Source organism: Telopea speciosissima, chromosome 8 (genome assembly GCF_018873765.1).
Source record: "Telopea speciosissima isolate NSW1024214 ecotype Mountain lineage chromosome 8, Tspe_v1, whole genome shotgun sequence".
Lineage (NCBI taxonomy): Eukaryota > Viridiplantae > Streptophyta > Magnoliopsida > Proteales > Proteaceae > Telopea > Telopea speciosissima.
This window is the reverse complement of record NC_057923.1, coordinates 45,383,222-45,399,965: the sequence shown is the minus strand read 5'-3', so window position 1 is coordinate 45,399,965 and position 16,744 is coordinate 45,383,222. Positions and strand designations below refer to the sequence as shown.

At 42.7% G+C, this 16,744-nt stretch overlaps 1 protein-coding gene across 3 annotated transcripts in view; it reads right to left on the bottom strand.

Annotated features, from left to right (window-relative positions):
- LOC122672809 (uncharacterized protein At2g34460, chloroplastic) overlaps positions 1-16,744 on the bottom strand; it is a 54,625-nt gene that overhangs the window by 11,308 nt on the left and 26,573 nt on the right. For all 3 annotated transcript variants that reach the window (XM_043870302.1, XM_043870304.1, XM_043870303.1), the window contains one exon: positions 12,196-12,305. In XM_043870302.1, coding sequence (XP_043726237.1) covers positions 12,196-12,305 — 110 coding nt within the window. The remainder of the gene's footprint in view (positions 1-12,195; positions 12,306-16,744) is intronic.

Sequence of the window (16,744 nt, the reverse complement as noted above, 5' to 3'; positions counted from 1 at the left end):
ATCTCTTTGAATGTGGAGTGGTAGTGTTGTTCAGCTGGTTTGAACATGCCACTACGGTATCCGCATACACGTAACTTGTCTGGAGATTCTTCAAGTAGAACTGCACCCCATTGGGCATCACTGGCATCTGACTGTAGAATACGAAGTCCTGTGGATGGGATCTGTAGAGTTGGTAATGACTGAGCCAGGGCTTTCAGATCTTTGACTGCCTGGGTATGAACAGAGGACCAGGGTGGTGCATCTTTTCTGAGAAGTCGGTGAAGACGATGCGTGAAACGGACCTGGTGTGGTAAGAACTCGGTCATATAATTGATGATGCCGAGGAACTGCTGCAACTCTTGCCGAGTGAAGGGGCCATCTGAGAAGTCGAGGAGGGAGAGACCAATATGTGGCTGTAGCTGAAATTGTCCTTTGGATATAGTAACACCGAGAAAGTCAATAGTGTCGACTGCAACTTCCATCTTTGTGGGTGAGAGCATTATACCATAGGCCATAGTAATGTCTAAGAACTCGCAAGTAGAAGAGCATGATCTTCTTCTTCAGATCTGGAGAAGAGGAGTATGTCGTCTATATAGATCAAGGCATGTTCTTGAATGGGAGCATAGACCTGTAGCATAGCTTGTTGGAATAGGGAAGGAGCCACCTTGAGACCAAAGGGAAGAACTGTCCACTGGAAGTGTCCACCGGGAATACAGAATCCGGTTTTGGACATGTCATCTGGATGAATTCCGAGCTGCCAAAATCCTGCTTTGAGATCAAACTTGCTGAATATCTTCGCCTTAGAGAGTTGAAGTAGAAGGGCAGGCCTTGTAGGTAACGGGAATTTGTCATCAGCCAGAAATGCATTGAGGGGCTGATAGTTGATCACAAGCCTGAGTTTGCCACGCTTCTGTTCAGCTCTTTTGTTCACATAGAAGGCTTCACAAGCCCAAGGGGAAGATGTCTTCTCGATAAGACCTTGTGCTTCTAGCAGGGCAACTTCTTGTCGTGCACTGGTGAGATGTTCAGGCTTCATACCAGAGTGACTGGCTTTGGTAGGATTTGCATCCTTATTCTTTTTTAAAGGGAGGCGGATGAAGAACTTTTGGTTCTGCCAGAGGGGATGATCACACTTGGTAAGGAAATCTGCATGATTCTCAGCACCGCATCGGAGGAACAATTGTGCTTTAATATCTGCAATAGGAGTGATTAGTAGCAAATTAGGAACAGTTGTCCATGGTATGAAATGCTTCTTGTGGCTGAGACCATGTATACTCCATCGGAGGTGGGGTAACTGACAAAGGATGTCAAAACCAATAAGGGCATCACGACCGGGAAGAGAGGATCCTAGGACTGTATGACATAAGGTAAGAGAGGGAAATATTTGGAAACGGATAGGGTGTTTGGAGATGAGGTTGACCAAAAGGTTTGACCATCACCGCAGAAGAACTGCTGTGAGGTTTCCAACAGTCAGAAGGAAGGATATGGGGAGCTAATATAGTTGTGGAACAACCTGTATCAAAGTATCCAATAACTTTGATAGGACGGTCCCATGTGGTAGGGGATATGGAGAGGCTGGCTTGAGGAAGTGGGGTCTTGGTGATAGCAAGAGCTGGTGACTTAGAAGGGTTAGGAGGGGACAAAGGAGAGGCTATCGGGTAGATGGGGTCAAATCCATCGGACTCGGAGTCGGGTGAGGAAGAGGTATCCAAGACTTTGTCTTCTTCATTTTGAAGGACAAACAGTAGGTCCGGGAGAAATCATCATCTATAGAGTAGAGGATTCAATATCGCATCCGGATCATCATTGCTAAAAGGGGCAAGCATATGTATTAGTTTGGCCTCGCTTAGTTTTGTCAGGGCAATTGCGAGCAAAGTGGCCAATTTTTCCACACGCAAAACATTTGGTGGAGGTCTTCTGCCGAAATTTCTTTCGTTTGAAGAACTTATAGGGCTGCTGCTGAGACCTATGCTTGCGTTTGAACCGATGAGATCTGTGCATTCCATTTCTCTTGGAAAACCTTTCTGGGCGAGAATTGATCTTGAAGTGGGACTTCTTCTTGGACGGACAAGAACAGTCTTTGTCTTTGCACTTGATCTTAAGATGAGATGTGTCACACGCATCAGTGAGTCTATGAGTGGTCTTTTCCCATTGTTTGAAGAAGACTTGCTGATCACATAACTTCTGCGGAGCACTAAGGATTTCTTGGTAAAGACGACCGATAGGAGCTTGATTAATTTGGAGACCAAAATGGTGCAATGATTTTAGGGCTTCTTTGCCCAAGGGTTCAGGGAAAGAATTGAGGAACACTTGCTTCATATTTGGGTCATCCAATCCTCCAAGGATGTAAAATCGGTCCAACATCCGTGTATAGTGCTTAGCAAGATCATTCTTTTGAAAAGAGCAACACTTCATCTGGAAGTATTCTTCTCGGGCTTTGAGTCTGTTGTTCTCAATGGGTCCAATCATCTCATTGTACAATTGTGCGATGAAGACGTCAATAGGAATCTGAGTCCATTGGAGTTGGCGGTAACCACCAAGGGCCATAAACCATTCTCTGAGGGTTCCATGGGTACGGGCCAAGAACTTGGTGATAACAGTACCGTCTGTGGCTCCAGCAACTAACATTTCTGCAGTGAGCCAAGCATGAAACTCCGAAATCCGCTCAGGCCATTTATGAAAAGGGAGACCATCAAAGGTGAATAGCTGCTTCGGGTCCTGATTGGTAAAGGGACTAGGATTTGGTGCCTGAGGGGGAATATGAGGAGCTGCAGGGGCGGCTCTGGGCTGGTGCTGCTGTGGGGCAGTATCAACTTCACTGTCGCTGCTGTAGATAATGGGTTCAGTTGGAGCCTGGGAGGCATCTGGCGCCGGGGGATGGGTTTGGTAAGCAGGTAGGGGACTCTGGGTAGTGGACGAGTCTGTGTCTGAGAAGGAGGTGACAGAGGCAACTTTGGCTATGGACAAAACTGGTATGGTCTTGGGTGGAGTCAAGGTCAACTGAGTGAGAAATGTACTGAGGGTGTTACTCTCTGGGAGAGGAATAACAGGACAAGCTGAATCAGGGATATCGGGTTTTGATCTGGGAGGAACCCAAGGAACAAAACCAGGGGGTCCTGGATGTTGGTCAGGTAAAGGCTGGAAAGTGGGTTGAACCATGGGTTTTTGCAAGGAAAAAGGAGTAGGTTGGAAAACAGGTTGAGAAGAGACAGGGTTAGATGTATGGGATCTCTTCGGTTTCGGGGATCTGGCTTTGAGAGAAGCTAGATGTCTCTGTTGGTCCTGTAACTCCTTGAACATAGCAGTGGGAAAACTATGTGGAGCGGCATACTCATGGTAAGATGGGGTTGTGAATGAATCAGGGAAGAGAGAAGGGCTGGATGGGAATGGTTGAGTTTGAGCCATCCTGAGCTGTTCTTCCAACAATTTCTTTTCCTTTTCTCGGCCAGAGATGAGAAAGGAGGCATAAGAGGAATCTTTCACCGTCATAGCTATAGTCATCAGCTCCTGGTGGAGAGATTCAATCCGTGTCTTAAGGTAACGGATGTCGGATTCATTCTCGCCGAAGTGCAAGAGTATGGGGCTCTTGGTAGGAAAGAAGCTTGTTCGAGATCGGTTCTGGACCAAAGCATTTTCCGCTGCGCGCTTGAGCGTGCTTCAACGCGGAATTGGCGCCATCGGCCCATGTTGTCAGGACATTGGGGGAGTGGCTTTCCATTTGTGGCGGCGACGATCAGCATCTTCATAGTCAGCAGTAGGAGGGAAATTTCTGCTAATTCCTTCTGAACTGGAAGCCATAAAACATGGAATAGGATGCTGAACTTGAGTTCTGCTATAACATCAACGGGGATCCGTTGGAGGAAGGCGGAGCCGGAGGTAGCTCGGTTTACGATGGGCGTGGCGCGGTGGAGGAGATGGAGCTGGTGGCGGAGAACAAAGCAACCCAAAGAACAGGGTTTGTAGTTGCCATAGTCCACTATAAATTGATATCTGCCACGATCTTCTCCAAGTGGTCCAACATTTGGACAGCCGGCTTGGTAGCGGAGCCATAGAGAATCTGGTGGCGCTTTTTCTTCTTTGGCTTTGGAGGTGGAGGAGGAGGAGGATCTTCCTCGAGATCATCGACGCTCGTCCATCCAGCCGGGAATGCCGTAGGGATCATAGAGCACATGTCTGCGGCTTTGGATACGTGACAAGTGTGCGGCCATCCTCAAGAGGCTTGTAGAGCAGGATTTGTAGCCGTCGAGGTGAAGTAGCATGGGATATTATGAGTAGACTCGTAAGCCGTGATCCATGACTCAGAATGAGTTTGAGCGAGGTCGCTCTGTCGATTGCGAGGACATAAGTGATAGTAGGGATTCGGTCCTCTCCAATCGAACGAACAGGGCTGCATCATTCTTGGAGAATCCAATATTCGAGTTCATGGCATGATTTTGGAGTCTCAGAGCGACCTGGTAGTGAAGAGTGGCTGCTATTCTGTCTCTTTCGAGGCGCACTGTCAATCAGATCGTAAACGCCAAGCATCGGCAGTTCGGATCTTGCGAGAGAGATATTGTAGTTGGGATACACCGTGAAAACAGTGCCATCATTCAGGTGTCGAACGTCCGTAATAGTTGCATGCGGGAAATTCTTGAATCGGTGTCCGAAGATTTAGGCGCATGGCTCTTGGGAGACCCTTACGACCGTGGAAGGTAACGGCTATTTTGATCGCACCAAGATGGAGATGGGTGTAACCTAATCGGATCCATTGCCGGATCAGCTCGGAGCGATGTTCACAGGAAATGTTGCTCTTTTCCACTAGCGGTGATCGATTCCGGGAAAAAGGAGGAGCCTGGACATATTCCTTTAGACCCTGAGTCTTTTTAGGAGATATGATTGTCCGGATCTTCCTGATGACCGAGGTAGAAGACTGGGGAAAAACATCATAAGGGTTTATGATGGGGAAGTTGGCTGGGTGTATTTGTTGTTCAGCCGGGGTATAATTCAGTTCATATAAGTAGTCTACCTTAGAGGCATGGGAAGATTTAAGTGTCACCGGAGCAGAAGGAGGTTGTAAACTCATGATAGGAGGTAAGAGGGATGTCTTCCGTCCTTCAGAGATGAACCTGACTCTTATCTGTCATGGGATGGGAATAGTAAGCATAGTGTATGGTGAATAGTGTCCTTTTCTGACCAGACCGGAGGTAACCCGAGTGTGCCGGGATTTAGAGCGATCTCTGTCTGCAGACCCACACCTTACTCAAGGGACGTTACCAACCTGGTCGGAGAAGAGCACCGTACACCACACACACCTATTTCTGATGCAGAGGATCCGTCAAAGACGGCAACTGCAGAGCATACTTAGGCTGCATAAGGAGATATCATCATCATCACAGATAAGGGGCCAAGGAGCAGAGCTCCGTCGAACAGAAGGCAAAGGGATTACTTTTCACTAGGTTGACAACCCAACAACCTTGTCTCTGATAAAAGGTCTAGGATGTATTTTCTCTGGGAAAGATATATGCCTTTTGATGATCTGGCAACTTCAATCTCGAGAAAATACCTTAGCTGTCCTAGATCTGTGATCTGAAACTCACGTCCGAGAAACTCCTTGAGACGATTCATTTCTTCCCTGTCATTCCCAGTCAAAACTATATCATCAACATATATAATAAGAATTGTAACCTTGTTTCCATGGCGCTTGATGAACAAAGTATGATCAGCATTGCTCTGTTTGAACCTCACAGAGGTTATAGCCATATGAAATCTGCCAAACCAAGCTCTAAGGCACTTTTTGAGACCATATAGAGCACACTTCAACTTACATGCTTTGCCACTGGTTGTGTCAGATGAGAACCCAGGAGGAACTTCCATGTACACATCTTCATCAAGCTCTTCATAAAGGAAAGCATTCTTCACATCAAGTTGCTGTAGATCCCACCCTAAATTCTCAACACCCATAGGTTTCTTGGTAATCAATCCCATAAGTTTGAGTGAACCCTTTAGCCACAAGTCTTGCCTTATATCTGTCAATGCTGCCATCAACTTTCTGTTTAACCACAAACACCCACTTTGCATCTGCAAGAGCCTCCTACCAATTTTATGAATTACAAAGAGAGGAAAGGCAAGAAACAAAGGTATGATAGGAAGTAGATAATGCATAATAAGAAACAACATGAGATATGGGGTGCTGAGTGCAAGACCTAATTCCCTTACGGTGGGCAATAGGTAAATAAAGATCAAGAGAAGAGAGATTACCAGTGGAGCTCGGATTTGGCTCAGGGGATTCCAACTGAACAAGTTCAGGTGTTGTTGTGGTGGAGATCTCAACTTGCTTTTTCTTTGGCTGCTTTCTGTGAATGACTTTGAGGTTGGGTACATCAATCAGCCTCAATCTTTGTACCTGAGAAGTAGGCTCCCCCTGTGTTGAAATGTCACTATGTCAGTGACAGGCAAGGGTGAAGGAACACAAATAGGGAGGAGAGGTTCCTGGACAGCCACATCTTCGCTATTGCACTCCCCTTGAAGAGGTGGTGAGGAATAATAGGGAACTGACTCATGAAAGACAACATCCACACTCACCACAGTACAACGAGCAGGAGGAAAGTAGCACTTATAACCCTTATGTGTGGGAGAATACCCAAGGAATATACACTGTAAACCACGAGGTTCGAATTTGCTAGGGGAATGTGTGTGGACATAACACACACAGTCAGAAGTGCGGGGAGGAACAACAAAAGAGAAAGGCCCCTTCAAAACCTCAATAGGAGAGCTAGCACTCAAGACCCAAGTAGGCATTCGACTTATCAGATAAGCAACAGTGAGGACAGCATTACTCCAGTATTGTGAAGGAACAAGACGAGCAAACATGAGTGCACGAGCGACTTCCAAAAGATGGCGGTTCTTTCTTTCGGCCACCCCATTTTGGGCAGGAGTGTCAACACAGCTGGTTTGGTGAATAATTCCATGATCAACTAGATATTTTTGGAACTGGGCCTCAGTGTATTCAGTGTCATTATCACTCCTAAGAATTTTAATGGTAGCTTGATACTGGGTCTGAACTATTTTATGAAATAGTTGGAAACAATGGAATACTTCACTCTTATGTTGCATCATATAAACCCAAGTGATACGAGAATGGCAATCTATGAAAGTAACAAACCAACGGTGACCAGAAATGGAAGTACGACGAGAGGGACCCCACACATCAGTAAGAACCAAATGAAAAACGACACTGCTTCTTTGATTAACTGGAGAATAGGTAGATCGAGTTTGTTTGGCTATAACACATGCCTCATAAAAAAACTCAGTTCGATTACATTCTTTAACAAGTTTAGGGAATAAAAAAGACAAGATCCCAAAGGGGGGATGGCCCAAGCGGGCCATTGATACAAAGTAACAAAAGAAGTTGAATGAAGCTAAGGAGAAACTGAATGAAGCTAAGAAGGCAAGGCTATTGATGTAGAAGCACTCTAGCAAGTAGAGATAATCATGCACCCTACCCCATCCAATCATCCTCTCATGCTCCAGATCCTGGAAAATACAATGATCAGGGAAAAAGGTTACTTTACAATTCAAATCTCGAGTCAAACTACTAATGGAGAGAAGATTAGTAGTAAACTTAGGAATATGTAGTACAGAAGACAATGTAAGAGAAGGAGAGCAACATATAGAACCCTTCCCCGATACAGAGGAGAGAGATCCATCTGCTACTCAAACTTTGTCTTTTCCAGATGAGGGGTTATATTTGTGAAATAAGTTGGAGGAACCTGTCATGTGGTTAGTAGCACCGGAGTCAATGATCCACGGAGTGGAAACAACCGATGCACAATGCCCACCGAAAGGAATACCTGACCGAGCAAAATGGGAACCTGAAGAGGCCAGTGCAGAGGCAGTGTAGGATGCAACGGACACAGATGAGGTCCTCAGCATGCAACAGAAGGCCTGAAGCTCCTCCAGAGAAAGACCCAATTCGGTAGGAGGTGAAGAGGCAACTGTCTTTGTGTGATGAGCCTTGGGGTTTATCCTTGGCTGCACGTTTGGCTTCAAAGTTAGCAAGCTTCCCATGGAGCTTCCAGCAAGTAGCCTCTGTATGGAATGGCTTGTTGCAATGCTCACATCGAACAACCTCTTTCGAAGAGGCACCCAAATGAGTGAAACTATCAGTAGTGGGGTTAGGGCTGGCCCCAACCTGGAGGGCTGATCGATCAATAGTAGGAGTGTGCAACATAGCATCTCGGTGACTCTCCTCTGTATGGACCAATGCATAGGACTGTTCCAAGGAAAAGGAGGTTTGCTCAAAACTTGAACCTGAATCTGATCATGCTCGACATTGAGACCAGCAAGGAAATCATACACTCGAATCTTGTCCACATGCATGCGGTATGAAGCAATGTCTGCTTAGTGGCATAGTTGTTAAGGCGCCTAGGCAAATCAAGGCAGTTGAAGGGGTTGAAAAACAAGGCGACACCAACAAGGCATTGCGGCGTCGCCTAGGCAACACCAGAATTCAAGGCGAGGGCAAGGCACCTGGACGCCAAGGCGACGCCTTGACAACTATGCGCAGTAGTAGGCTGGTAGTTGGTATAATGATCAAGTTTCGGCCATACGCTTTGAAGGACAGTCCAGTATTGAGAGACAGATAATTCCTTCTAGGTGGTGTCATGGACCTTCTTACGGAGCTCATATACTTGGGCATCATTCCCAACCTGACCATATGTCTCCTTTGCACCAGCCCAGATCTGGGCAGCAGTATTAAATAACATGTACCCACTAGAGAGATCAGACTGCTTAGAGTTGAGTAAGAAGGACATGACCATAGAGTCATTTGCAATCCATCTTTTCATAGTAGGACCTTCCTCAGTAGGTTTCACAGTAGTACCAGTGATGTGGCCAGTGAGATCTCGACCTGCAATAGTCAAGTAGGTAGATCTGGACCACATCAAGTAGTTGGTGTTGTTGAGCTTAATCGCAGCAGCATAAGGAAGATAATCACTCCTAGGTTGTCCATCAGTTCCAGAGGAAGCAAAAGTAAGGTCTGAACCAGTCATGATGATCAGAAAAAATCTCCAGAATCAGCAGCAAAACTGAGAATGATTTCTGAAAAATAGTCACAGCAATAGCTCCAATATACCCAATAGAAAGGGCTCAAATTTGGATCGAGTACTCCTATTGCTGAGGTGAAACACTCCTCCAAAAATGAGGTACTGTTGATGAGAGCTGAATGAGATCGATTTTCCCAAGGTTTAAGGAGAAAAACCTAAGAACTGAAATAGGGTTCACACCAAAAACTGGGCAGAAAGAGCTGAAACTGGGATCGAGTTCCCCTTTTATGCTGCTGAAGTTATCCTCAAAGTATTAGCTTGATCTGAGAAGGGAAAGCTGAGATTGATGAAGTTAGGTTTTTGACCAAAACCCTAAAAACTGAAGTCGATAGATGATCTTCACTCTTGCAAGCAGTGATGGATTCTTCCACAGGTGCAGTACTTGATCTTCAAAAAGAGAGGAGTATTGATCTTCAATGTTGATGTAGACTCAAACTCCACAAAAAAGAAGATTCAGAAATCGCAGAAAAGTAGGAAGAACTCCAATCGATTCTTGCATGGACAGATTGTTTATCTCATTGAGGTGGGTATAGGGCAGCAACTCGATTCATAAGAATCACCTCATTAGTGGTGCCCTGTCATGGTTTAGAAGGACAAAAGGAAGAAGAGAAGGTGAAAGAAGAAGTGTGATGAGAGGTTTGCGATAGAGTGAAGGAAGAAAGGCTGAAAACCTAGATCAGATTCTCAGCTCTGGTACCATGTGAGAAGATGAGAGATAGAATTTTAGAGATGAATGCTTGGTTAGTCTAATAGACAACCCAAGCTTCTATTTATAATAGAAGCCTCAAAGAGGCAAATTACACAAGTACTCTTACTATGACTAAAAAGAAAAATTACATAGAAAAGTACCCATATACCCCCCCACGGTATACACCATACAATTTAACAAACACGAAAGTGGTATCTTGAAGCATTGTCATTGAAGTTCTTCGATATTGGAGCCAACCCTCTTATATCTAACCAGATTGTTCTAACTAATTTCATGCTTCAACATATTGCTATCCAGGAACTAGTGAATGTGAAAGCCCCTCTTAAATCCAACAGGAAACTTCCTTGGTTGCTTAGGATCGTTGTCATGTAGGAAAAATTTTGGTCTATTCAAAGGAATATGATTAAGACAAAATCAACCAAGTTTCTGGTTGCCTAAAGAACTATGGTTTTCCATTTGTCTTAATTTTTTTGATGAAAATGAATAGTTTAAGTTTATTGTTTAGAATAACAGCTATAAAGCAGTGGCATTGCTTATTCCTTGATAGAGAAGGCTTAGTTCAACAAGTATGTAGAAAGGACATTGCCCTTCTACCCATGGTACTAAATCTCGTTTCGTTTCGGTGTTTTGGTCTGATCGAAATTTCCGAGATACCGAAATTTCGACGAAATTTGGTCGAAATATGGTATTTTTCTGTGGGTGTAAAATGCCAAAATGATCGAGATTTCCGAAATTTTCGAAACGAGATTACCGAAATTACCGAGATTTCTGAAATTTCCAAAACGAGATGACCGAAATTTCTGAAATATTCGAAATATTGCACGTGACACTTTTAGTGACTTTTTCAATATCTCACGATATATCGTGAGTCCACGATATTTCGTCGATATCTCATGAGATATCGTCGAAATATGGTATTTTTCCATTTCGGATTGGTATCGTATCTCGGACAGCTCGAGATATACAAAATTTGGCGAAATATCGCCGAAATTTCGCGAGATTTTGAACTATACTTCTACCTGATGCTTCTAATCCCCTTTTAGAGTGCATCTTCATAAAGAGAGAGAGAGAAAATGGAAAAAGATATGACGTCAGGTACGAACAAGCAACAAGAAACACTACAACTGGACCTGGAAACTAGATTTCATACTTGACACATGTTCTCTGTTTTCTTTGTAACCTAAAAGCTTTTGCAACTCAGTAACAGGAAGAATATCTCAGTATCCCATGATATAACTTAGCCCCTTTTCTTTTCCTATTGCTTTTGCTCTTTGACATCAATTTGTGTGGTACTAGGAAAGGATCAGGAGTCTATTCTTCAGTTCTCATGATTTAAGCTCAAGATAGGAAGCAACACACTTGAACACTGAAAGTTCTCTCATATTTCTGGAAAGGGAGGTCAGTGTGCCACACAGGTCATGCAGCCAATTTGGGAAAGCCCCAAAATCTTATACATGACAGCTTAGGTGATATCCTACATCACCCTCTACACACAAGGTAAGTTTCACAGCACTTGGAGTGAATATAGAGGGTGGGGCTTTAGGAAGTGGCAGTGAAGTCAACTTAATTTAAAAAAAAAAAAAAAGAGGAATACAAGGGGGGAAGTGAACCATATGGTAGAGTTGGGCAATGAAATATGATGTCTGGTTAATCTAGGTCCCTATCAATACAACATTAGTTATCCCACCACACAGTTAAACGAGTTAAGATCCATGATGCATGTAGCCATTGTTGACTAAGTAGCTAAACTTTTCCCTTATTAAATTGGATCCAAATATCATTATGGGATACTAAATGTCCATTTGATATCAGTCTCCTAGAAAATCCCAAAATAGAAGCTTGATCTATTGTCAGCATCATTAGTGTCATCAATAGTCCATCTGCTAGGGCTGGCAACATGAATCCAGTTGTAGTATTCCTCTCTATCAAAGCCAATCCATCCCTATTGAATAAGTCCTCAAAATATTTTAACAATCTTCATCCATGTCTTTTACGATGACCCATCTCCAACTTTTAGAGCCTTCAATCTTCTCTATTTTACTAGCAGGTGCATCAATGGCCTTCACGATTTTATGATGGAGCTACTCTTAGGCTTTCTCAAATGACCTAAAATTTGCATTCCTAGTCTTTGCCACTCATCCATCCCAAAGTCCTCATCTCAGGATTCTGACATGTCAAATACAAAACTGAAACTTCTGGATATGTTGCCATAGTACAAAAAAATCACATTAAATAAGAAAGAAGCATATGACAGTCAAAACAAAAGCATATCAATGATCAACCAATAAATAAATAAGAACGCTTATAAAGAACAGCAATACATTTTCCTTGGCAAAATGATCAGAGAGTTTGAAAGTAAGACAAGATTAATTTTTCCTCTTATAATCTAATTATCCAACTATCATGTCTGATGACTACAAATACCTCCACTGAGTTGATTTCATATATTTGGCCTTGAGTAGATTCTATATCCAGTGCCTGTATGCAAGCTTCAGCCACTACAAGTCTACTAACCTCTCCCACAAGTTTGTCTCCTATAAAACCATGATAAAATTGTAGTGCAAAAATAAAAGAAATCACACGAATTGCAAAAAGAATAAATTCAAGGCTACGAGTTTAAATTAGGCATATAATTGTTTACAATGAAAAAAAAAAAAAACTGTTAATAGCAGAGATTAAAAAGAAAAAAAAAACTCTTAGGTTGTCCTTGATCCTACTGTATTACTTATATGAATACTAACCCCATTTGTATACTAAATCATCTATAGATTAGCAAGCCAAGCAATATTTTGTTTCTAGATATTAGCAGTTAATATTCTTGAGAAAAAAAATCATGCACCATAGTGTTATCTTGGGTACTGATGTTATATATGGGCATGCTCTTAAAAATTCAATCTCCCTTCAACAGATTATGTACTTATCAGTTAAAAATACAACGTTGTGTTTTGGGGGAGTAGTAAGTTCATGCAAGAGAACTAGCCACACATCAAATAAGGCTCTATTATCCAAGGTTCCAGCTTCTACCAGATAGACTAAGTGATGATTGATTAGTGTTAGGAAAAATATATTGTACATATAATTCCCTTATTTTTATTAAGTCCTAGAAGATCACTTAATGACCCATTCCTAGGTCTTTGACATGGTATCAAAGAAAAGTTTTGTTCTCCAATCATTTCTCTAATCACTCCTAAGTATAGCCTTCTAAACTTAGTTTTCACTTGTTTTCCTTTGGATCTGCAATGTCCATTTTTAATAATCTGTCTTTGACCAGTCACATTCTCAATCCTTAAACTTGGATGTGGATTAATCTCAGTTGGCAAGGGAATATATAGAAGGCAGTCTCAAAAAAGGCTTGGTTGTTCATTCCTCATTGGTCTGATTGATATTCAGTAAATGATCCAATAATATATCTCGAAGCAGATGTATACAGAAACCTTTTCAAAAGTCATCCAAGTCCATTCAGCTATAAAAATTGACTGACAGATATATTTAACAGCGTCACAAAGTCTGGCACTACCACATGTTGATGTATCTGCCCTTCCCTAACAGTTCAAGCTTTTAGGTGAAACGGTAGCGAACATGGTATCAGAGCAGGGAGGTCAAGTGTTCGACTCCTAGAAGTGCATCGGAAGAGTTTTCCCGATATTTCTTCTCCCTCAGTGCTGCGTGAAGGAAATGCCGCGTGAGCTCCACGTGCAAGGACCATGGGATCTTGGCCTGCACGTGCAGGGGGTGTTGATGTATACATTGACGCTGCCCTTCCCTAACAGTTCGACCTTTAAGGTGAAACGGTTGCCAACACCACAAATCATCAAGGAGTAGTGAGTTGAGAATCTTCTTCTAAATCTGTTATTATTTTCCTTGAACCTTCCAAATATGTATAGAATAGATGACTCCAGCCTTGATTCTACCATTGTTCTTATTATCCACACAATAGGAAAGGCTGTCATACATACTGTATTTTTTTCTCTCAAAAGCTCATGATCCAATTGCTATGTGGAACTAATCAGGAAATTTTCCCCAGCAATGTAAAATTGTAAATTTAAAAGAAATTTGATTTTTAATAACAGGTATTTCTCCTCATTGTGGTAGGAAAAGATGAAACCCAGACACTTTAAACTTGCTTTCTGCATTGGGGACCTGGGGTCAACATGACACAATACCATTCTTCAGTTCTGGAGCATACATTTCCTGTTTCCTATCACCTAATATGTTCATATCTTTAAGTTAAGTTTTAATGTTAGGAAAGCAAGTAGGAAGAAGGGAAGAGATTGGAGGAGGAAGAAGTAGAAGGAGACAAAGAGAAAAGAGAGGAGAGTGTTTCGGTAGGAACTATTGTGTATTGAGAGACTTCTCAATACACCTAAAATAACTTCATTACTAGATAAAACATAATTACATCCAACTCCCTAGGGAGGTAAAAGGAAACAAAGGATAGAAAACAGAAATTACATAAAGAGGGAACTAAACATTAAGCTAGTTCCTAAACTACCCTTATTACATAACTTCTACCAACTCAACACTCTCCCTCAAGCTGGAGAATAAATGTCTTGCATTCCCAGCTTGCATAGTAGGGTACCAAACTGAGGCAAGAGCCTTGGTAAAGATGTCTGCCAGTTGATCACCAGTTTGCACAAAAGCAGTACAAATGCTGCCAAATTCTATCTTCTCCTTGATGAAGTGTCGATCGACTCCAATGTGCTTGGTTCTGTCATGTTGTACTGGATTGTGAGCAATACTGATGGCAGCCTTGTTATCACAGTAGAGTCTCATAGGGCCTTTAGTGTCAAATCCCAATTCCCAAACTAGTCTTTCCAACCATATGAGCAAACACACTCCATGAGCCATAGCTCTGAATTCTGCTTCTGCACTGGATCTGGCTACAACAGGCTGTTTTTTGGTTCTCCATGTAACCAAATTTCCTCCCATAAAGGTATAATACCCAGAGGTAGATCTCTTGTCTGTGACGGATCCAACCCAATCAACATTAGTGAAACCTTCCAGTCTCAAGTGATCATGCCTGGCATACAGCAGTCCTTTCCCTGGGGAAGACTTCAAATATCTGAGAATACGATACACAGCATCTAAGTGGCCACTCTTGGGGGCATGCATAAATTGGTTCACTACTACCATTGCATAGGAAATATCTGGGCGAGATAGAAAGATAGATGAGCATTCCTACTAGCCTCTGGTACTTTCCTGCATCAACAAGAGAGGAACCTCAAGCTTCTCCTAATTTGTGGTTTTGCTCAATAGGAGTGCTTGCTGGTTTGTAGCCTAACACCCCTGTCTCTGTCAACAAATCAAGGACAAATTTCCGTTGACATATGTTAATTCCTCTCTTGGACCATGATACTTCAATCCCTAAGAAGTACTTCAAAGGACCCAGATCTTTGATTTCAAACTGTTGAGCCAAGTAGATCTTAAGTTTATCTATCTCAGCTGTGTCATATCCAGTGACCACGATATCATCAACATAGACAATAAGAGCTGTAATGGTACCATTGCCCCGCTTGGTAAAGAGAGTGTGGTCAGCTTGACTCTAGGAATACCCATTCTTCAGAATAGCCTGCCTGAAGTGCTCAAACCATGCTTTTGGTACTGTTTGAGACCATATAGTGCCTTCTTGAGAAGACAAACTTTCCCTTTAGCTGAAGGTATGTTGAAGCCTGGTGGAGTTTGCATGTGCACTTCCTCTTCCAAGTCACCATGAAGGAAGGCATTCTTGACATCTAACTGATATAAAGGTCAATCTTTATTGGTAGCCAAGGATAAAACAACTCTTATAGAGTTGTGCTTAGCTACAGGAGCAAATGTCTTCTGATAGTCAATTCCATAGATTTGACTGTAACCCTTGGCCACTAACCATGCTTTGTATCTCTCAACACTGCCATCAGATTTATATTTGATTGTGTAGACCCATCCACATCCAACTGGGACACGTCCCCTGGGAAGATCCACCAATTGCCAATTACCATTCTTCTCAAGAGCCATCATCTCCTCAAACATAGCTTGTCTCCTCTTTGGGTCAGACATAACCTCAGTAACATTCCTGGGAATAGAAGCAGTAGAGAGAGAAAAAATAAAGACAAGACCTGTACGAGAAAAAGCATCATAGGAAACAAACTGGGCTATAGGATTAGTACAAGCTCTTTTCCCTTTTCTAACAGCAATAGGAAGGTCTAAATCAAATGAAGAAGGGATGTCATCTAATTGAGGAGAATGAATCTCAGGATGTGGATCTGGATCCAGAGAAGACTCTTGTCAAGTCTTCTTTCCTTTACTCTTCAAGCTTTCACCTTGTTTGTACTGAAGGTGGTTATCCTTCTCATTACCAGAACCACTTTCAACAGCCTTAGTATTCACACCTGATTGATCATCAGTATCAACCACATCCACAGTCCTGTGTTTTCCAATGTCAAGCATAAAAGGAGGGATAGAGAGAGGAGAATGAAGGAAATCAGCAGCCTGTTCATTTCCACAATTCTCCCCCTGAAGAGGATGCTGAGAAGGGGCAAAGAAAGGGACTGATTCAAGGAAGGTGACATCTTTGGAGAGAAGACACCGACGAGAAGAGGGATGAAAACACTTGTAGCCCTTGGAAGTAAAAGAATACCCAAGAAAGAGACACTTGAGAGCTTTGGGATCAAGTTTGATATGATGGGGTTTGTTAACATGGACGTAACAAACGCAACCAAAGACTTTGGGAGGAAGAGAGAAAGCAGAAAGCTGTGGAGATAAGGTTTCTTAGGGAGATTTGGAACCAAGGAGTTTGGTAGGCATGTGATTAATGAGAAAAGAAGCAGTGAGAAGAGCTTCAAACCAGAAGGTCTTAGGAACATGCATGCCAAAGAGAAGACTCCGAGTGACCTCCAATAAATGGCAATTTTTCCTCTCAGCTACCCCATTTTGTTGGGGCGTGCTAACACACGCTAGATGATGGATAATGCCATTATTAGTAAAAAAGGATTAA